The 23,684-nt window shown below is 39.1% G+C and overlaps 1 protein-coding gene across 7 annotated transcripts in view; it reads left to right on the top strand.

The window, feature by feature from the left end:
- KIAA0232 (KIAA0232 ortholog) overlaps positions 1-23,491 on the top strand; it is a 72,169-nt gene extending 48,678 nt beyond the window's left edge. For 5 of the 7 annotated variants that reach the window (XM_074587526.1, XM_074587523.1, XM_074587527.1 and 2 more), the window contains 4 exons: positions 1,293-1,374; positions 2,728-6,025; positions 17,619-17,700; positions 19,821-20,852. In XM_074587526.1, coding sequence (XP_074443627.1) covers positions 1,293-1,374; positions 2,728-6,025; positions 17,619-17,700; positions 19,821-20,161 — 3,803 coding nt within the window. In that variant the 3' untranslated portion in view covers positions 20,162-20,852. The other 2 variants (XM_074587524.1, XM_074587529.1) reach the window with 2 other exon arrangements.
- The last annotated feature ends 193 nt before the right edge of the window (positions 23,492-23,684 follow it).

Genomic DNA, 23,684 nt, shown 5'->3' with positions numbered 1-23,684 from the left:
TAGCTTTTCATGAAGGCCATGCAATTTTAAAATACACTTGAATAATTTCATTCAAATAGTTTGAGCAATTTTGTACTAGTATGCTTTGTTTACCTAGGAAATAGCCATTCACAAATGGAGTTTCATATATATAACATACATATATATATATTACTGTTCATATCCAGCTATATTCAGGATCCCTCCTCCCTACCAAAAGAAGTCAAAATAAAGTAGGCTTGTTTCTGTTCCTTTTCTGTGTTGGGATTGGTAAAGAATAGATTGGCCTTAAAATTGTTACATACTAGCTATTCCTGTGAGAAGCATCCAAGTAGCCATGGCAGAGAGGTGTGCCTAAAATTTCAAGGCTTTAGCGGGATGATAATGAGGACTTTTATGTTCTCAAGCTCAGGGCCTGGAGCATAAGGTAAAATTGTTGTGTCTCCGATGAAAGTTCATCGCACATAAATGTTTATTCAGGCACACAGCAGCAGCCTTTGACACTTATAGTAAAATTAATATATTTATGGTGTAGTATAAATAGCAATAAATGAAGTATAAATATTTACCTGCTTAAAGCATGATTTTAGCTGTTTCGATTCCCTTTTTCTGTTGTTTAAACAGTTATTACTAGTCAGCTCTTAGTATTTCATAGTGCTATGCTGTGACGCTTTCTTACTGAGCCAAGATGATGCTAACCATTTATTTTGGAAAAAAAAAAAGCAAAACGAGTGTGTATCTCGCATCACTACTTTGGTATTTTACAGATTTTAATACAAAGGATTTAGAAATATTTAGAGCCACCTCTCACACAGGAAATATACCCTTACATCTATCCAAAGCACAGCAACTACTGTGGGGTGCTTCCTTTTAGTGAAATACATGAGAGAATTGAGGCAACCATTTGTAAAGATGTTTAGTTAAATAGTTGCTTTTTAAAATCTTTTTTTATACCTAGCAATGTACGAAGAAGATAAAGATTTGAATATGAAATAGCTAAAAATCCAAAAGAAAGTCTCCTTGTTGGGGGCATTGCTAACCATGAAGTTGCATGTAGCTGCTAGCCAGTCACATTTGGTGAAATTTGTAGGGCTTAATAAGACAACTGTGGAAAACTTGAATCTTGGGTGATAATTTATAATTTCTTAATGTATAATAATCAGGCTATAAATTGTTCTGTTATTTACAGTGTTATATGGAAATTTACTACTATTGCAGGTATACATCCTGGTGCTTTTTGTTAAATACTGTTATAAAATACACTGGTGTTTTGAATTTTTCTGTTAAGTGTTTGGAATTTTCTTCCAAAACAGAGGAGAAGATTCACAAAAAGTTAGAAGGCTCTTTGTCTCCCGAGACTGACTTATCTCCCACAGCAAAGGATCAAGTAGAAATGTACGCATTTTTTTGTTGTTGTTGTTATTATTATTCTTATCTGAGATGCTTTTCTCCTTTTGCTCCCATATTTTAAAACAGTAAAGTTAACTTAGTGGGGAATCTGGAGTTTTGTGGATATTTAGAAATAATTCTTTTTCCTGACATCTTCTTTTGTTCATCTTATGGATTTAAATATGAGCATTTGATACCGTGGGCTAGTATAATTTTTGTCAAAGTCCTCACTGCTTTCTTCTGACTATAAGCAGAACTCAACTTTCCTTAAGATCAAGTCAGCTAGACAAATAAAAAGCCTTTAAAACTGCATTAATTGACATATTAGACTTGTGGGGAGAGAATTCGTTTCCCGTCTCCAGAATTCTGTCTTCTGTTGCAGAAGTGGGAAACTGGAACTCTTTGTACTCTTTATAACCAAAGTATTCTACTAGTTACCAAGTACCTGAGTCTGGTGTTACGGAAGTACCCAGGAGTTTTATCGTTAACTTCTCTAGGAGATGTGAATGCTTCTGTATCTCTTAGTAATAGCCATCGCTAGCAACAGTCTAGTGTAAGTGTGGCTAAATGGATGATACTTCAAGGAACTGATTGTGCTAATGTGCACTTAACGGACTTAAAAAGATTTTTTTAATAGTTTTTCCTTGAAATATGTGCAATTCAGTATAAATCTCTTTACTGTCAAACACATGCTACTTTAGAAATTGCAGAAAACCATATTTTAGTCTTGTCCCTCTTGGACAAAGCTGTTAGCATTGTAAACTACTGTAGAACTACACTTTTTTGCAATAACTAAGATGTTTTGTTAGAAGTGGGTGCTTGTTGACCGTCTTTGCAAAACCATGTTGATGTTGTTTGATTTCTGCGATTGCTACAGCTTTTTCTTAATAGCTGGACGATCAGACTACGTAGACCTTAACAGATTGTATCTCATTTCACCAAAGAGAAGTAAAATAACCTGAAATTCAGGACTTCCTCATTTATACTCTAAATCATACATGTTTGAGAAGACTGCAGTGAATTGCTACATTGTTTAATAAATCTGGAGTCAGGCCTTCACAGTTTTAACCATCCAGAATTTCGGTCTACAGCGAAGTTTAGTGCTCCCTAAAAATAGGATTGTTTTAGTTGACGGTATGTTTTGAAACATAATTAATATAAGCACTTTTAAAGCTTATCTTAATCTTCCCTTTGTTATCAAATAAACAGTGCAATGAGTGGCGTGTGCATATGTAGAACAAACTAGATTTTGTGGCAATTAGAATGGTAGTGTTTTGATGTGTTTTTAGTAATACTTCTAGTCTTAATGCCTGTCTGAAGTTCTACAATTTGAATGTCACCTTTTTGTTTTGCTTTCAGGTACTATGAAGCATTTCCTCCTCTTTCTGAAAAGCCAGTTTGCCTGCAGGAAATTATGACTGTATGGAATAAATCCAAAGTATGCTCTTACTCTAGCTCCTCATCTTCATCCACTGTTCCACCAACTAGCACGGATACATCTTCTCCAAAGGACTGCAATAGTGAAGGTGAAGTAACTAAAGACAGAAGTAATAAAGTATCTGCCACTGTACAGGAAAGAACCCAGCAGAAGAAAAGTAAAAATGAGAAAGAAAACAAGTTTAGTAACAACACTGTTGAAGAGAAGCCTGTTTTGTACAAAAAGCAAGTCCGACATAAGTCTGAGGGAAAGATGCGTCCTCGCTCCTGGTCATCCGGATCCAGTGAGGCTGGCTCAAGTTCTAGTGGTAATCAATGTGAATACAAGGCATCAATGAAATGTATTAAAGTAAGACACAAAACAAGAGAGGTTCGAAATAAAAAGGGGCGTAATGGGCAAAGCAGGCTTTCAGTGAAATCTGGTGAAAAGGCTGATAGAAAAGTCCTCAGCGGAAGCAGTAGCAGCAGTAGCAGCGGGTCCATCAAACAGCTTTGCAAAAGAGGTAAAAGGCCATTAAAAGAAATTGGAAGAAAAGAAGCTGGCGGTAGCGATGGAAAAGATTTGTATTTAGACAGCAGAAATGAAAAGGAATATAAAGAAGAACCCTTGTGGTATACTGAGCCGATTACAGAGTACTTTGTTCCTCTTAGCAGAAAAAGCAAGCTGGAGACTACATACCGCAACAGAGAAGATATATGTGGCGTAACATCAGAGGCTGTAGAAGAGTTGTCTGAATCAGTGCATGGTCTTTGTATTAGCAACAATAATATTCATAAAACATACCTCGCAGCAGGTACTTTCATAGATGGTCACTTTGTAGAAATGCCTGCAGTTCTAAATGAGGATATTGACCTCGCTGGGACCTCAATATGTTCTCAACCAGAGGACGACAAATATTTAGATGATGTTCATCTGTCAGAACTAACGCACTTCTATGAAGTGGATATTGATCAATCCATGTTGGATCCTGGTGCCTCAGATACGATGCAAGGGGAGAGTCGGATTTTAAATATGATTCGACAAAAGAGCAAAGAAAAAACTGATTTTGAGGCAGAATGTTGCATAGTGTTAGATGGAATGGAGTTGCAAGGGGAAAGTGCAATATGGACAGATTCGACCAGCTCTGTTGGTGCTGAAGGGTGGTTCTTGCAAGACCTTAGTAATTTAGCTCAATTTTGGGAGTGCTGTTCATCTTCTAGCTCTGGTGATGCAGATGGGGAAAGTTTTGGAGGAGATTCTCCGATCAGATTCTCCCCCATCTTAGACAGCACAATGCTTAATTCACACATGCTTGCTGGCAATCAAGAGCTCTTTTCAGATATTAATGAAGGGTCTGGTATAAACTCTTGTTTTTCAGTGTTTGAAGTGCAATGCAGTAACTCTGTTTTACCATTTTCTTTTGAAACACTCAACTTGGGAAACGAAAATGCAGATTCTAGTAGCACTGCTAATATTCTTGGGAAAACACAGTCTAGATTGCTAATATGGACCAAAAATAGTGCCTTTGATGAAAATGAACACTGTTCCAATCTTTCAACAAGAACCTGTAGTCCATGGTCACACTCAGAAGAAACACGTTCAGACAATGAGACTTTAAATATTCCATATGAAGAATCCACGCAATTTAATGCAGAAGATATTAATTATGTAGTTCCTAGAGTGTCTTCGAATTATGTAGATGAAGAAATTCTAGATTTTTTGCCCGAAGAAACCTGCCAGCAACAAGCTAGGACTTTAGGAGAAATGTCCACTTTGATTTTCAAAAAAAAATCTAAGCTAGAATCTGTCTGTGGTATTCAGCTAGAACAAAAAGCAGAAAGTAAAGACTATGAAACTACACAAGGGTGTAGTGAAAGCAGTCCACGTGGAGAAGGCTACAGCTCAGGGGTTATTAAAGATATTTGGACAAATATGGCAGACAGAAATTCGGCAGCGATGGTAGAAATAGAAGGAATAGAAGATGAATTGTTTCCAACTGATGTAAATAACTATTGCTGCTGTTTGGATACAGAAGCAAAAGTTGAAACCCTCCAGGAGCCCAATAAGGCAGTGCAGAGATCAGAGTATCATCTTTGGGAAGGTCAAAAGGAGAATTTAGAAAAGAGATCCTTTGTCTCAAATGACTTATCAAAAGTGGATGGTGGTGACTATACTACACCATCAAAACCTTGGGATGTTAACCAGGATAAAGAAAACTCGTTTATACTTGGTGGGGTGTATGGGGAGCTCAAAACATTTAACAGTGATGGAGAATGGGCAGTGGTGCCACCAGGTCACTCAAAAGGGAGCTTATTACAATGTGCAGCTTCTGATGTAGTGACAATAGCTGGTACGGATGTTTTTATGACTCCAGGTAACAGCTTTGCCCCTGGTCATAGGCAATTATGGAGGCCATTTGTATCATTTGAACAGAATGAGCAATCAAAGAGTGGAGATAACGGATTAAATAAGGGTTTTTCTTTTATCTTCCATGAAGACTTACTAGGAGCTTGTGGTAACTTTCAAGTTGAAGAACCAGGGCTTGAATACTCATTCTCTTCCTTTGATCTGAACAATCCGTTTTCACAAGTTCTTCATGTAGAGTGTTCGTTTGAGCCAGAAGGAATTGCATCTTTCAGCCCTAGTTTTAAACCTAAGTCAATTCTGTGCTCTGATTCAGACAGTGAGGTTTTACACCCCAGGATATGTGGTGTTGATCGAACGCAGTACAGGGCTATACGGATTTCTCCAAGGACTCACTTTCGCCCGATTTCTGCATCTGAACTTTCTCCAGGTGGTGGAAGTGAGTCGGAATTTGAGTCAGAAAAAGATGAGGGAAGTATTGCTGTCCCTTCTCAAGTAGATGTATTTGAGGATCCACAAGCAGATCTCAAACCTCTGGAAGAAGATGCAGAAAAAGAAGGGCATTATTATGGAAAATCAGAGCTTGAATCTGGAAAATTTCTTCCCAGATTAAAAAAGTCTGGAATGGAGAAGAGTGCACAAACATCATTGGATTCCCAAGAAGAGTCGGCTGGGATGTTGCCAGTAGGAAACCAAGATCCCTGTTTAGAATGCAGTATGAAAGAATCTCTAGATGGGAGGGCGATGGAGAGCTCTAAAGTAAACTGCAGAATAGTGGAGCCACGTGAGGAAACTAGCAGGTTTTGCAGTTGTAAAGCAGGGTGCCATTTCCCCACGTACGAGGATAATCCTGTTTCTTCAGGAGAGCTCGAAGAGGTATGTGGATATATAACGTTACAGAATTTGCAGCGGGCAGCTGATAACCAGCAATTTGTCATGTGACAGTTCAAGTTAAATGTTTGAAATTGTATAGTTCTTTTGAAAAATACAGTTTTGTAGAAACACTGGAGGTTCCATCTGAACATAAGGAAAAACTTTTTTACTGTAAGGGTGACCTGGCACTGGCACAGGTTGCCCAGGAAGGTTGTAGAGTCTCCATCCTTGGAGATATTCAAAAGACATCTAGACATGGTCCTGGGCAACCTGCTGTAGGTGGCCCAGCTCGAGCAGGGGGAGTTGGATATCATGACCTCCAGAGTTCCTTTTGAACCTCAATCATTCTGTGATTCTGTGAAAAATTAACCATCTTCAGGCATTACGATGTCATCTTGCATACCTTTAGAAATATATGCATGTGAAGACTCATGTGACTTTAAAATCTGTTTACCTTAGGTTTTTAGCTTATCTGATTTACATATAATATGTTAAAATGTGCATAAAGTTTGAGTAATGAGATATTACTGATTTTTATTCAAACCTATTTTAAAGCGGATGATCTGAAGTCAGTCTTCGCAATATGAATTATGGTTACTTCCAAGTAGAAGAATTTGGAGCTGAATTACTGGATGTAAATTTCAGGAAAGAAGGGTTTGTAGAAAGGCTTAATTTTCTGGAAATTAAAATGTTCTCTTGTCAGCGTAGACACAAAAAGAAATAAAACATGGATGCAAAATATCCATCACTACCACAGTACTGTAAGGAAGGCTAACTGTAACTACAGGTTACAAGAGCAAAAGAGCAAAAATCCCTTCCAGCCAAAAATATTCAAGTTGTTCTTGCTGTGAGCTCCCTCTGCTCTTGAGAAGAAATATTTGGCCAGCAAAATGAAGATCCTTAAATGTGTCCAGAGGATGGTAACAAAGCTGGTGACAGGGCTGGACCTGTGAGGAGTGGCTGAGGACTTTGGGTTTGTCTAGAAAAGGAGGCTGAGGGGTTGACCTCATTGATCTCCTCAGCTTCCTGAGGAGGGGGAATAAGAGGGAGGTGCTGGTCTCTTCTCCCTGGGATCCAGTGAGAGGAGGCATGGGAATGGTTCAAAGCTGCACCAGGGGAGCTTTAGACTTGATATTTGGAAGGATTTCTTTGCCGAGAGGTGCATCAAACACTGGAACAGGCTTCCTAGAGAGGTGGTGGATGCCCCAAGCCTGTCAGTGTTTAAGAGGCATTTGGACAATGCCCTTAATAACATGCTTTAGCTTTTGCTGAGCCCTGAAGTGGTCAGGTAGTTGGACTAGATGGTTGTTGTAGCTCCCTTCCAACTGAAACAGTCTAGTCTATTCTAGTCTAAAATAATTTAGTCGTGTGGCCAGCCCAGAGGTGTTGTCTGGATAGTTGTAAGTTGCATCTTAGATTTTCTTTTCCTCTTCAGCCCCTTACACATACTCGGCAGTTGTTGTATCTACATTAGGAGGGATTTTTTTTTCATTTTCAGCTGAAGAGTTGCACCCAGCTTGTGCTGTGCGATTGCAGACTCCTCAATTATAAGTTTGAAACACTAATTCATGTACGGGAAGGCTAGCCTTTTTCTTGCTAAAACTGAAGCTAACCTTTTTATTGAACAAAATTAGAGTTCCTATTTTCCTTCTTCCCCATTTGTTTCTCCTCTCATCCTCCTTTAAATTAATTGCTATTGCAGTTTCTTTTCCCAATGTCAATAAGTTGATGTCTGCTGTTTGCACATGAGAATCAAATTTATGACTTTTCCAGGCTTAGCTGTTAAATTAACAGCGATGAAGTGGCTCCAAAAATCTTTTCTGGAGTCTAGGAAGTTTCTGGGTGTGTGCCAGTCCTTGCAAAAAGTGTCACCAAAAAATAAATAAAGTTAGACTGTAAGTCCCAACAGATTCCGGAATTACCTTTTTCCAGGAGTAAGCAAAATCTGACTTCATCATGCAGTAGGACATAATGAATAAACAAATGGTATGATACGGTTATTTGTGACGGCAAGAGTCTAAAGTTCCTTCCAGCCCTTTCCAGATTTCCTTTCTGGATGCTTAGTGCTCCATGAGGATGCTTACGCTCATCTTTACTTCAATCACTTACCCATTCAAGAAAGTGTCTAGTCTAAGATAAGTGTACAGTGGTTCCATAGTTTATGGTAGCTGTGAGGCTTGAAAAAAACTTTGGTACTGAATAGGGCTCAGAAAGCTCTGGTATTGGATTTTCTTTAAGTTCCTTCGTGCGAGAGGAAAACTAACTGCTTCCCTTGCTCAGGTCACTTTCATAGCTTTTCAGTGCACTTTCAGGCATTTTCATAGCTTCGAAATTATAAACCAGTGAGAAGTACGAAGGGCCAACAACAGTCTCAGCAGCCTGGACTCCAGTTTGGTTTGCAATTCCTGGGGGCCTTGCGGAGCCTGATTGCAACCTAAACTCAGAAAGACTGGATTAACTACTCCTAGCAGCTAGCTAGTATCTAGCAGCTCTCAAGAGGATGTGTGCAGACTGGGCTTTTCTATGAGCTGTTAGTGTGCATCTCAAGATAACAGGCTTTTTGACTTTACATTTATCTAGATTTATTATTGTGGTTAAGTGTATCTGTAAAAGAGCAAAGTTTTTTTTAAGCATTAAACCAATTTTAATATGTTGGTTAGAAGTAAACCTTAATCAGTAAAGATGATGACTGTCTCATGTGTGGGAAGGGGTGCAAAAGTCATGCAAATATGTCTTTTGGTGCACAAACTTTTTTAAGAGTGATACCGTTTATTTTCATGAGTGTTAAACAAAATCAATATAAAATACCTAGAACTAGAATGGTTTAGGAGAAGCATTCTTCCTGGACACCCCACACATGCACAGGAAAAAGAGTTTTAACTTGAGCAGAGGCTATGGAATTGACTGATTAGTATAGATCAATATTTGTAAAGATTTTTTAAAAATCAAACTTCTGTGCTTCTGTTTATTGACTTATGATAACAATTAAAGTTTTGTTTAACTCACTGTTATTTAACATAAAGTTTGAGTTGTGTTCTGAGGTACCTCCAATATTTTTGCATAAATAATGGATGTGAAAATACTAGCGTAGACCACAGTGTAGTAGAAAACATTCTGGTTTGCATCATATAAACTTGAATTACACACATGCTGTGCAAACGCGTGTCTTTGAATACCTCCTGTTTATTTAACTGAATCTGGTTCAGTTTCCTCCCTCTTAGAGCACTTCTTTTAGAACTATAGGATGTTTTGCAGCAGGAATTTGCTGATAGCTCCTGCAGAAATTCTTGTGAAAGTGAATGATAATTATATACCTAGCTTTAAGATTAAATAAAAAAAACAAAACACACAAAACCCCACCCCCAAACAAAAAAAAAAACCACTCTCCCAAACAACAGAAAATATCCCATAAAAAATACCCCCCGAAATACAGTCCTTTTTATTCCGAGTAAATGCTCTTAGCACTTAGCTGTGGAGTCATGGGTAGGTACATGATCTGGTCCAGTTAATGGTCTCTGAATATAACAACGCTGAATCTCTTATGAACAAATTTGATGTGGGCTCTGATCTAGTAGGTGTGCCCTAAGAATGCTTATACTATTGAGTCCTTGACAAAGATAAAGTTTGGCAAAACGATTGCACTCTCAAAATAACAGTCAGTGGCTGTAAAATACATGTTTCTGAAAATCCCTGATGATATCAAACTGGAAAAGTCTGCAGTTACACTGGAAGACAGGATTAGAATCAAAAGGTTGTTAAATTGGAGAAACGATCTGAAAAATAAAATGCAGTGACAAATGCAAACTTCTAAAGAAAATAATAATCCTCTTAAACACAGTGTGAGGAGCGACAGGCGAGGAAATGATGCGAAACAGAAAAGCACCTTCAAGTAGATCATAAACTGAGCATAAATCAGCAATGGCACACTGCAAAAGACAGCGACCTTGTGATATATAAATAGGAAAGGCCTTCTGTAAGAGGGGAGGCAGTTGCTCAGCTGGAGCTGGAAAGCCTTTTGCTGGAGTACCGGGCTCAGCTCCCATTACCTTGTATCAGGAAAGATGTCCTGAAGGGAGAGCAACACAAAGATCACTACTTTTGAAAACAGAGTGAAGGAACTGGGGTTGCTCTGTCTCAAAAAAACCCAAAACAAACGAACAAAAAACCCCAAACAAACCAACAACAACCCCCAGAAAACGAAAGAACAACCAGAGAAACTTGAAGAACCACCCAGCAGTTTTGCAGAAGCCATGTTCATAGTTACAGGAGGTAAGGGAGAAGCTGTGCTTGTCCTGTAGGCTCTGGTAAATACAAAGAAAGTTGATGTGATGACCTTAAATCATAGCAAGGGAAATTGAAGAAAAAGAACTCTAAACAGAAAATGAGCTTAGTAAAGCTCAATATTAAATTTATAATTGAGTAAGGTTCAATTATTTTTAGGGAAGCAGTGGAAAATCTGTCTTGAAGAGATTTAGAGTGTAGGAGTAGTGCATTGTAGTTGATTCTGGCTTTGTGCTAGAATAGGGACTAGATGATCTCATAGGGTCCCTTACAAATACTTTCAGTGAAATTTGAGAATTAGGTGACTGCCAAATAGGTTTTAAGAACATAAATCATAGAATCATCAATTAGTTTGGGTTGGAAGGGACCTTTAAAGGTCATCTAGTCCAACCTCACCTGCAATGAGCAGGGACTCCTTCAACTAGGTCAGGTTGCTCAGAGCCCCATCCAGCCTGACCTTGAATGTTTCTAGGGATGGGGCATCTACCACCTCTCTGGATGACCTGTTCCGGTGTTTCACCACCCTCATTGTAAAAAATGTCTTCCTTATAGCTAGTCTAAATCTATCCTCCTTTAGTTTAAAACCATTACCCCTTGTCCTGTCATAATAGGCCATGCTAAAAAGTCTGTCCCTGTCTTTCCTGTAGGCCCCTTTTAAGTACTGGAAGGCCGCTATAAGGTCTCCTTGGAGCCTTTTCTTCTCCAGGCTGAACAGCCCCAACTTTCTCAGCCTGTCCTCACAGGAGAGGTGCTCCAGCCCTCTGGTCATCTTCGTGGCTCTCCTCTGGACCCACTCCAACAGGTCCATGTCTTTCCTGTGCTGAGGGCTCCAGAACTGGACAACAGTATTCCAGGTGGGGTCTCACCAGAGCAGAGCAGAGGGGCAGAATCACCTCCCTCAACTGCTCGCCATGATTCTTTTGATGCAGCCCAGGGTACGGTTGGCTTTCTGGGCTCACTCACGTGTGAGTCCACGTTGTTGTCTCATGTCCAGCTTTTCATTCACCAGTATCCCCGAGTCCTTGTTGGTAGGGCTGCTCTAAATCCTTTCATTCCCCAGCCTGTATTGATACTGGGGGTTGTCCTGACCCAGGTGCAGGACCTTGTACTTGGCCTTGTTGAACCTCATGACCTTCTTAAGCCTGTCCAGGTGACTCTTGATGACATCCTGTCCCTCGGGCATGTCAGCCGCACCACTCAGCACTGTCTGTGTCATTGATGAAGACATTGAACAGTACTGGTCCCAGTATGGACCCCCGAGGGACACTGCTTATCACCAGTCTCCAGCTGGACATTTAGCTGTTGACCACTACCCTCTGAATGTGACCATCCAACCAATTCCTCATCCACTGAACAGTCCACCCATCAAATTCTTATGTCTCCAATTTAGAGAGCAAGATGTTCTGGGGGACCGTGTCAAAGGCCTTACAGAAGTCCAGGTAGATGACATCTGTAGCTCTTCCCTTATCCACTGGTGTAGTCACTCCATCATAGAAGGCCACTAGATCGGTCAGGCAAGACTTGCCCTTGGTGAAGCCATGCTGGCTGTCTAAAATCACCTGCCTATCCTCCATGTGTCTCAGCATAGCTTCTAAGAGGATCTGTTCCATGATCTTCCCAGACACAGAGGTGAGGCTGACAGGTTGGTAGTTTCCAGGGTCCTCCTTTGTACCTTTTTTAAAAATGGGTACAACGTTTCCCTTTTTCCAGTCACTGGGGACTTCACCTGAACTGACGTAACTTTTCAAATAACAGAAAGAGTGGCTTGGCAACTACATCAGCCAATTCCCTCAGGACTCTGTGATACATTTTCTGTATGTTCAGGTTCCTCAGGTGATCAGAACCTGATCTTCTCTTACAGTGGGGGGGACTTTTCTCCCCCATTCTGTGCCTTGCGGTCCATCCACTCGAGAAATGTGGGGAGAGATGTTGCCAGTGAAGACTGAGGCAAAAAAGTTGTTGAGTACCTCATCCATTGTTACCAGTTTGCTAGTCTTGCTCATCGGGGGGGGTTTGCTTTCTTGGACCTTCCTTTGCTGGCTGACGTACCTGTAGAAGCCCTTCTTCTTATTCTTTGCATTCCTTGCCAAGTTCAGCTCCAGCTGCACCTTGGCCTTCCTGATCCAATCCCTACACAGCCAGGCAGTGTCCCTATACTCTTCCCTTCCGTCCCTATACTTCCACGGCCTGTGCACTTCCTTCTTGCCCTTTAGCTTGACCTGCAGGTCTTGACTTAGCCATGCCGATCTCTTGCCCTCTTTTCCTGATTTCTTACATGTAAAGTCTAGACTCAGCTCCCTTTGTTCATTCGTGACCAGCTTCTTGAGACAGATGTCACTTCCCTGGGTAGCTGATGAACTAAAATTAGGATCTGATCTTGGACTGGGACTCAATGAGTTCATTGCTGCTTTGACTTCTAAATTATTCATGTGTTCCTTGTATTCTTTCTTGTAAGGGATTGTAGAGCAGGTTCAAATTTGTACTTACAGATTAATGTGACGTAATTTTTCTGAGGTTGGTTATGAATCTGTCAGTCGTAACACTTCAGATAATATTCAGATCATAATGAGGCTTTAGTGCTTATTTCGTTCAGATTCTGCAAAACTTTTGTCACTGCCTCAATCCTTGTCAGCCTGCATTCTGAAAGCGTGGAATTATTCAATGCTGGTGTTTTCAAATTAGTATCTAAAGCCCAAATAGACTCTCCTGAAAGGTGTATCAACTTAGATGAAAAATAGTAGCTATTTAGATGGGTAGCTAGAAAGTTTAATAAAACTTCTAATAAAGTACTGGAAGTGCCCTTTTTCTCAAGATAGATGGTCCTTAAAACAGTAGGCCCCGGCTCGTAAGACCCCCAGCTTTGCATAAATTATGATTGAAGAATAAAGTTCTGACCAGTGTAACTTTTCTAACTAGCAAATGACTAATCAGCCATATGAACTTGCTGTAGACTTTTATCTGTAACTGTAGGGGGAAAACTTGTGATAGAAGTAAGGAAATCAACAAAAATGATTGCCACCTCATACAATATTGTCAGTTAAGGAACAGCAAAAAAAATTGTACTAATATTTCCCCCTGTGCAGATTGTTGATAAGATTGAAGTTCTTAAGCACATCCTATACAAAAACACGTTGTATATTCATAAATGCTCTCCAAGAAATTTATTTGAGATTGCAAAATAAAACTGTCATTTTCTGCCAAGAAGAAAGAATAAAGTAAATTCCTAATGAACTACTTGTATGAGCAATAAAGCTCTTACCTGAGGAGAAATGATTTTTATATATATAAAAAAATAACTGTTTTGGGGTTTGTGGGGTTTTTAAATTTATCAACGTGAACTTCCCTTTTAATACATCTGTATACATAAGAAGAAGGGGAAGGATTTCTCCTACCTTTTTTTCCTTGGCTTTTCCATCTGTGCATTTACCATTCAGGTAATAAAACCTCATATTGCAGATATGACAGTACCAAGTTTATAATTTTATCATATGATTCGGTCTTTTTTCTTGAATTCTGCTTTCATGCATGTAGACCTGGTCTTTCCCAACTTTGGTAGTCATTGTTTCCTCACCTGCCTAAATGCCCCTGGCAAAGATATTCCTAAAAGTCAGCTTAGTATCCTGTCATACAGAAACTACAGTTAAACTTTATCTTATGTCAGCAAACCAACAGTACCACTCAAATGTGCTGTTTATCAGGCTGCCTCCTGGTCACAGTTGGAAACCATGGTGTTGGATACATCCCTTGCTGTAGTGAGTATGGAACGGTTTACACAAGCAAAACGAAGAGAAGAGTAAAATGCCCCTCCCAAGCATTTGTTCTGGTAGGCCCAGCTCCTCAGTCTGAAGTGTGTCTATCAAAGCAGCTTGTCCTTTTCCCCAGGTCAATATAATACGATATTCTGCTGCATGCTCGCAATGCAGCTTCATCAGCTAATTAATTACTTATTGATGTCCATTGTAGTCTGGCAAAGAAAGCAGCAATACAATAAAACTGTGTAGAACAGTAATCTTCCTTGGCTACTTTATTTCAAATATGTGTGTGAGTGGAAAAGGTGAGGAAAAATCTCATCAGCTGTAGGAAATGGCATTCATGGTGCAGGAAACAATCTCACTTCTCTGCTTGTTTTTGCTTTTATTCAGTTGTATCCATAAAACTCTGAGTTGCTTTTCCATCGTGATGATGAAGATCAAATACGCTGTTTAAAATGGTCGTTATCCACTGAAGATCACAAAATCTCCTTCATGTTAGCCGCTTCATTCCAGCTAGGTTATGGTGTCATTTCACTGTAATTTGATCTTTGAAGCATTGCTAGATTTTTTTTTTTTAAAAGTTGAAAAAAACCCTAATACTTGCCTTTATTTCTTTAGAAAGTATTTGTACTGATGTTTACAAAGAGTGGTTATTCTTTTGTATACCAGAGGTTTCATTTGAAATTTTGGATGAAAAACCTAAGTGGACAGCCCTGCTGTTGTGTGAAGTTCTTGGGAAGGTTCATTTGAGAAGACAGGCATAAAGTGATGTTGGAAGGGACAAATGTGAGCTAGATGCCAATGAAAGACATACAAGTGCTATTTAAAGTTTTGAAACTATTTTACTCTTTCAAACTCTTATACAGACAATAGCAAACATTAAACTTCTTTTTTTCTACTGTTGCCTTAACTCTCAGTAGGGGAGAGGTATCAGAGGGACAGAAGCAGAATTGGAGTTTTAGTTTCTGCATGTAACGGCACAATTCTGACCCAAATCTACTGAAAATTCATAGACAACTGTGGTTGAGATCAGGCAGTACTTGGGGCAGGAGAGTCTTGCGTAACTATAATCTTACAGTACTGTTTGTGCTTGTGAATGCTGACGTCCTCGAGTGATTTTACATCACCTCAACCAGAGGCTGTAAGAGAAGCCTCAGTTACTGTATGTTACCGTAGAACAAGAAAGGAAACCCCACATCTGTCTTCTCTCAGACCTGCAGCACGACTGGGAGCAAAACAGCATCGCAGTTGGGTTTGCCTTGGTGTCTTTGAGCTCTACTTTAAAATAGAGTAAAATAAGTATGAATAGTTTCAGAGAAAAAAGACTTCCACATGTAATTTCTAATACCAGTACCATTGAGAATAATAGTTATTTGGGTGGATAGCTGGAAAACGTAGTAAAACTTTTCATAGAACACTGGAAATGTATGTGAGTGTGTATGAGAGAGAAGGAGGCATAAATTGAAAATGCTGTTTTAAAAGGGAAAGAATGCCAACAAAGGAAGGCAGTCATGGTACTATTCTGGAGGTGGTATTTCGTATTTACTAATTGGGAGTATTTCTTTAATTAACAGAAATTTTCATAACGACAGACCATGCAATTATAGTTAACATCTAAGCAACTGTAGGAAAAAACGGGTTTCTTCAGTGAACGTGTAAAACGGACATCAGCTGCTGTCCCCCATCACCTCCCAAACAGAACCCCCAAATGGATTTAGCATGGATAGTGGGTCTTTCTACATCATCTGTCCTTTTGCTTTATACAGCTGACCTTAATGCTGGTTTAGAAATGAGCGTGAGTCATTCCATGAGGGTCAGTGTGGGGGCAGGAGGACCAGGTCTGAGCTCAAACTGAAGTTGTGCTGGGCTGCTTCTGCATTCAGCCAGGAGATGTCTCTCTGGCTTTCTCCAACTCATGTCCAACTCTCCAACGCTGCCCTGGTGTCGACGCAGGGATGGAAGGACATGGGAGCTGAGGCAGCCGGTGGCCAGCATCAGTTCGGTCACTGAGAGAAACCACCGATGGTTCAGTTACCATCCTGAAGCAGGGGCATAGGCTCTGATGATGACTTAGCCCAGGGAGCTTGTAATACCCTGCTGCCAGACTCATGCTGGCTTTGCTCGTGACCCGCTGTGGTTCCTCACATGTGCAGATAGGAGTGCAAGTGTGACACCAGCAATGTGGGAAGCTTTGTGGCTAATAAAGCATTGTGCCTGTGGAGTTTAGATGCTTCTCTTGATAGTCAGCAGCAGAGTGAGGCTTCTGTTGAATTTATTTGTAAATGCACATATTTCTTACTAAGTCCTGCTTCAAATGCCCTTGGGCTTGCTGTCTGTCTTTCTGTCTGTCTTTCTGTCTTTCTTACTATGGTTTAAGTTTCTAAGAACTCCCTTTTCTGGGGTTGGGGTTTCAGGTTTTGGAGGGTGATTCCAAAAAGGACTGTTCCTCGGTGTTATGAGAGGAAACTAGCACAGATAATTTCAATATTTATTACTGCAGAATTTACCAGGGAAAAAAGTTTAATCTGGCATACGCTTCTGAACAGAGCACTCTTGGGTTGCTCATTTGTTTTGAGGGAGACTTCTGATTATTAAGTAATAAGCATTTGTAAGTATAGGTTTTATAGGTTATAATTCTACAGTAGCTTACGGAAGAACAAAAGGAGGTTCGTTAATTGTCCATGCTTAAATGTTCTCAGGTTTATAGAGGAGGAAGCTGGAGAGAAACTTGGTGTTGAAGCTCATTTGTTACTGATTTTTAGCAGCTAGTTGCACTATAGTTTGTTTTTGAATCATTCTGTCTAATATCTGTAAGGGTTGTCACAAGCTGGCATCATCTTCTGAAGGTTAATGGGGTTACCCCAGCTGCAGTTATAAAACCAGGGACATGTCTATTGTGACAAGCCTTTGGTATTTTAGCCATGTCCATTAATTTAATAAGGGAAGGGCTCTGGTCAACTTAAATTAGCATCAAAATATGGTGGTGGGGGTAGTATTTAGGCATTTTTAGTCAGTGGATGGAGATACTTTTAGCATAAAGACAAATTATTAATCATCCCCACAACTAGTTTTTCCTCATGGTGGCACATTAATTCTCTGGTTTAATTTTATGTTATGCCATTGAAGATAATGGTACTACTTTAAACATTACATTTTGTTACTTGTGATTTCCTTTCTTTTCTGTTTTGTTTTACACTGAACTATTTGTCAGGTTGACTAATGTTTCATTGTATTTTCATCTCTTGGGTAGCTATCTGTTCTCTCTTGGTTTGTACTTAGATTATACGGCGTAGGGCTGGAATTTATGGGGTTTTTTTCTGGATTTGTACAAGTCTGTATCGGCAAAGTATGAGCCCCTGTGTGGATTATAAGAGTTCAGATAATGGATGTTCTGTGTAGTTTGACAGTCCTTTCCCATTAGTATTAGAAATTGAACACTGAGACCTATAAAAAATGGGTTGTAACAACAGAGTTTCTTCCTCTACATGTAAGTATATTATTTATGGCATAATGAAGTGTGATTACTGTCTAAATACTTTCCTATATTGAATACTAATCTGCAGAGAATGAGTGGCAGCCAGGAAAAGCAATGCTGGTGGGAAAAGGCGCTCTATTCTCCCCTTTTTCCTGCATCACAGTGCGAAGGTAAGAAGCTTACAGCTGTTTAAACTAACTTGCTCTTGCACCTGTGTTAGAATAAAGTGCTCTTTCTTACGGATTGGAATTGTTGCAGATGAGTTGGAACTACCATATGTGTTTAAAAAAAACAACAAACCACAGTAAACTTCCATAATAAATTCTGTTATCTCAGAGAGAACTGGGATGCTTCAGTTGGATTTGTAATAAATCTCTAGTATGCTTCTAAATAGTTTTAAAATGAAAGTACTTTTAAAATAGCCTTAAATATTTATGTAAATTTACTTAATTCCAGAGCCTGGAATTAAGTAAATAGAATATTAATCTTTGACTCTGAAAATACTTTATTACATTTTTGAATACATTTCAACCTGAATAATACTTACTTAGGTAGCTAATTTTACATGAATGTGAAAACATGGTAATTACCTTTTATGGGTTCGCCTAAATAACATGCCAGTTATTCAGTGAACGTGTGGAATTTCTCTTAAGCTGGGAATGAGAGGGATTTGCCTCTCGGCCACTCCTTTCACAGTGACAATCTGGGACTTTTTCTGTCCCGCACAGAGTCAGTCCAGCCTCGGTGGGAGGCTGCTCCCAAGCGGAAGCAGGTGTGCTTCCAGCACTCTCTATTGCCTCCCAAGAATTCATACCATCTGACAGCTGGCCCCAGCCCAGGTTTTCAGTGGGCAGGCAAGAAGCCAGGCAGCAGGTTTTTTTTGTTGTTGTTTTTTTTTTTTGCCTGCATACCACTTTACCTTTCCTGGGGAGAAAGCAAGAAACTAAATCCGAACATTCTGTGTACCTAACTGACAGGCTGTCTGATGCTTTCTGTTGGCAGCGGCTCAGTGCAATAAACTTTTCATCAGAGACCTGGTTCCTTAATAATCTGGAAGTAGATTAGCCAGTAATTATTATTGAACTATTTTTGGAGTGCACCTTAAAGTGCAACCAACTAAACTCTGTTCTCGGTGCCTAAATGCCCTCACTTTGGTGTTTAGGACAGTTTGCGTTACTTTCAAGAACATCTTACTTAGCTCCCAGCTACAGAAGTGTGTTTGCACAGTGAGAGAGAATAGATTGATGCCTACAGGACTTTGGTTTGCCTCCTGGACTCCTCACAGAACGTCCCATGTTAGAAAAATACTTAGTATTTACGGAATAAAGATATTTAGTAGCCCTTTTGTAAAGTTGTGGGGTTTTTTTCATGGTGACAATTGCTGAGGTATTATTGGTCTAAAAGCAAATGCGGTGACTCGCACTCTTGAGTCCATATTTTACAGAGTAATCCTTGAATTCCTGTGAGTGCGTTGTGTCATCTTTTTGCTGACATCTGCTGGTGAACCTGCATAACTGTGCAAGTGTTTCACCACCTTATTCCATCAGAGGAAGACAGAATATACAGTATAAAATACTACAAAGTCCAGAACCTGCTTGATACAGTGGCAGAATTTTTGTGAAGTAGAGTAGTTCCACAATTTCCTCTTTTAGACTAAGTTTAACAAAACTAGAGCTTTATTATCGGAGTTAATGTTATTCTTTCATGAATCTTTAGCTGTATCCAGTTTTCTGCGTGGGTATTTTTTCTATGTGGATATTGACGTATGTGATCCATATATGTGTCTATGATATATGTTGATATTATGTATGGAAATTTACTCTGGTAAGTAGAAACCACAGACATTCATGGCAACTTAGGTTTTTTGAGCTTCAGTCAGGATCAGGCTGCTGCAGTTTATTTTGTATGGATATAGAAATAGGAATGATGTGGAACACTATACAGTATCAGAATTGAAAAACGTACAGAACCATTTATAGTAAAAGAGCAATTCTTGCTCTTTGTACCTTACTGTTTTAGAAGTTTTCATTAACTAAGTAGCTGCTTTTTTTTCTTATTATTTGGCTATCCAGGTAGGATTTGATGAAGCTTCCGTAAGGTATTATGCTCATCTCTTTAAGGGTGACACTATAAAATCCCTCACAAGCACAGAGTTTACGTGGCTTAGAGTGTGAACGTTAAGAATGCTTGTCTAGATGTTTTCATTTCAGCTAAATGTAAATAACAGTGTTCCTCAATTCTGTTTTTTCTTCCTTTTTCCTCTGAAACATCCCCACAAACACAATGTAAGAGTGTTACACAAATGCCAAGGGAGAGAATGGTGTAGGAGAATTTGCAGATGTAAAAGAAATATCCAATGATGATGAACATCTTTTAGATTTTAATATGGTAAGTTTGTCATTGGTTTGGGGGAGGAGTTTTTTTGTTTATTTTATAAGGGTGTGCTACCATGTCTTTCTTTTCATCACAGTTTTCAGTCTGGCCTCAAATGTAATTCCTACAAAAACCTTCACAAGCTTTTCTTTCCTCACTTTGTTTTTTACTCTCCTGTGTCTCGAGCGTTCTTCTGAAAACTCTTCAGCGTCGTACTTTGGGGAGTACAACCCTTTGTACAAACAGTTGTACTTCTAGTAGTTAAGCAAACTCAGTTTCCTTTGGGAACACTTGGCTTTTGCTTGTCGTGTGTGTTAAACGCGAGTCTTTTTTTCCTCAACTTCTAATTTCAGTTAAGTGTAGAATGGGCTGATGTGCACTGTGAAGGCAGAAAGGAGCAGTAACTAAAGGCATAAACATAGCATATGCTGAATTCTGTCCTGCTCACGAACAAAGACCTGCTTTTTTGCTGTAGGGAGAATCTTTGTGTACACATGAACTTACTGATATTAAACTTTATACTGTGCCATGCTTGCTATAGTTTTACTGATTCAGCTGAAAATATATTGGTTTTGCTTGAAGTTCAGTCAGATCTGTGCTGTGTTTTCTTGCTATTTAATACTCACTACCAAATTTTGGAGATAATTTTTACAGTAATTTTCTAACATGACCTGTGATAATGATGCATTCTAACCTAGTTCACTTTTGATTCTCTTGCTGTTTTGTGCAAATCCTAAAGTTAAGGAATAGGAAAAAACAATAAAAGCCTCATCTTTTTTTCCTGCTGTTCTGCAGTCCTTTCTACATAGTGGACTTAGTCAGGAAAGAGAAGGACTTGCCCTGTAATTGTGACATCTCTCTTGACCAACTACAAAAATATATAACCTCCCAGCTCAGAAAAAAACCAAGCGTGTTCTTTCTTGTTCCCCATCAACACTGTCAGTTTAAATCCTTAGGTTTCTTCTGTTTATGAAGCAAGATGTGCAGATGATATAAATGCTGAGGCAAAACCAAATGGCTTCAGGAAGAAGATCTACTCCAGTGATAGCTCCAGCTCTGAAGACACAGCTTCAGAAGGTGGAAGTGAATGGGCTGATCCGTGTGAGGAGGAGCTTTTTTCTCGAACTCAACTATAAAAACAGAGTAGAACAGATGATTTAAAAGTAACATGAGATGGAAAACTATCCTTCTTGAGGGTCTGTAGCTCTAAAACAACAACTTGAGTTTCCTCTTCAGTTAATGGATTCAGATGTGTATTTATCTTTCTCTTCTTGCTTATTTTATAGATGAGGACACAGCTGTCCTGTTGAAGATTTTTTTTTTTTTTCCCAAAAAAACTGTTAAATTCTTGGCTATTTGAACTAGACTAGATTGTGTTGTCAAATCAAGAATGGATGTGCATGTGCTTGTCTTAGTAGTACCACTGCTTTTTTGCATCTTAATTGCAGTTATTTTCATTCGTAACTGTAGCCCTACCACTATTACTATCTTCTTAGCATCGCAGTGTCTACAACTACTTCTGCTGTTCAGAGACTTCAGCTTTCTGCACATTAGGCTTTGTTCTTTAAGAACTGGGAGATAAATACTTAACACTGTAATCTATCAGTGCCTTTCTGAATGCAGGAGAAAAGCATGAATGACTTGTCCAGTCTTCATTCAGTAAATCTCATAACTTTGAAGTAGGAACAACAGGGTTGTGCTTTAGAGACTTACAGAAACTGTGTTTTCTATCCTATGATTCCCCCCTCCCGCAAACCAACACTGAGGATACCATGGTTTGTATTTTTGCTAACTGGAGAAGCCAAGGATTTTTTGTAGGTATGGAGGCAATGTGGGGTTGGTTTTTTTTTTCCTTTTTTTCTTTTTTTTTGTCCTTTTTAGCAACTTGCCAATGTGGGGCAGAAGTTTAAAAAGTAACACCAAAAATAATAAACCACTGGGGTGATGTGTGGATTGTTGTGAATTTTGTAACGAGTAATGAGAATGTTGTCTTGTTGCAGATGATGGCATTCATGTAAGCTGCAAAAGCATCCTGTACTTGAGCCTGAATGACTGAAACTCTCTAAAATGCTCAGAGTGTTCAATGTTTTAAATGCAAAGGGTCGGTGCTTCACTTGAAAGAAATCCTGTGGCTGCTGCAGTTAGCTGCTGTTGTGGCTGTAATTTAGTAAATCTCGTAGTTCCATTTTGTGTTTCTGAGAGAATGTGTGGGGCAAGTTATGTGTGTGGTGGGTGGGGGTAGGGAAAGTGATGACTTTCAACATACATGTGTGATTGCAGTAGTGATTGTTGCTTTATGTGACTTGCTTTTAAATTTTATTTTGTTAACTTAGTCAATACATCATCAAGTTGCATCTGTACAAGATTATCAACTCCTTGTGCTTTTAACACATTATGCAAAATGTATAAGCCAGGAGGAGCAATATTTGCAAAACTAAACATTCTGAGTTTTTACCAACTCATAGTTTGTAAAACAACAACAACTAACTAGTCTATACAATAGCAGCATGTCTATAACATCAGGAAGTGCAGAAAGTCCAATACTGACTTGAAAAGCTTAACCATTAATTTTGACAGGCAATAAACCTCATGAGAACTCTAGGTGTTTGAAACGTGAGCTGAACTGCCTTTGAAATATGTTCTGTGCTAGAAGGGTTTTCTGAGTAACTGGGTTTTGTTGCCTTTATTTGATTGATAACGTAAGAGTTGAAATCTGTGGTTGGGAAACCATGCCACTCTGTGCAACGCTTTTGTTGAGATCCTTACTTAAAATTGGCTTGGTTTGTCCTTACCCAGGGACTTCCTTTTGGTCCTCCTCTTAGACTATGTTTTAGGGTTTGTATTCATACAACAAATCTTGTGACACTTTACAGTTTCTTTTCTTAATTTATTTGCAGACTTTGGATAGAGTTTTATATATTTTACTTTCTTCTGGAGCTTCCTTGAGAGGTTGTTTAGCACCTGCACTGAGAACTAGTTAACTGTAACATGAAAGTAAAAAAGAACTTTACACACAAATTCTTCAAATCACTACAGTGAAGAATGGAATAGAACTTCATTCGAGAACAAGAAATGACCAAATGGACATATTTCAAACACAAACTTCAGCTCAGTTAATTTTGGCTAGAGCTGCTTCTTTGGTAAGAAAGGGCTCAAAACCAACAAAGGTGTTGCTTATAGTTACATTGTGGCATGTAATAATGCCAGCACCTTTGGGGAAGATAAAATCATATATTGAGCTTGGGCAATAACAAATTGTCTTTACTTGTTTTCATAGTTTAATGGCAAAAGCTCTAAAGCTTTCAGTGAGAGTTGAAGTGTGGTTTTTAGTTTTTCTGTATGGATAGAAACACACACAACAACAACAAAAGCATTAAAGGTTGGCATACGCTGAACCGCACCGTGGTATGAAGCGCATTGCATATCCATAGCACTGAAGTATCAGTTTTCCATTCCTGGGCTGAAATTTGTTTCTACTTTTTGCTTCAAGTGGTTGTATTGTTCTGATTTCACGTACACCAGAGTAACTGATTTTGTTTTCTTGTGGAGTTACTTAACACCGAATAAAAATATAAAAGGACAATTGGATGGTGTCTGGGTGCGTTCATTTTCTTTGGCTAATGTATATAACTTAGATCCAACACGGCAGTTAAGCATCAAACATTCTGTGGAGAGAGCACGAGGTATCGAATTTGGGAGTCCTTTTCATTGCTATAATTTTTTAGTCTATTTTTTATTATTTTTCAATACAATGCAGGAAAAGTAAATACACTGCCTATGT

The sequence above is a fragment of the Larus michahellis genome, chromosome 5 (assembly GCF_964199755.1).
Source record: "Larus michahellis chromosome 5, bLarMic1.1, whole genome shotgun sequence".
NCBI classification, from domain to species: domain Eukaryota; kingdom Metazoa; phylum Chordata; class Aves; order Charadriiformes; family Laridae; genus Larus; species Larus michahellis.
The sequence above is the reverse complement of the archived record's forward strand: the minus strand, read 5'-3'. Positions and strand labels throughout refer to the sequence as shown.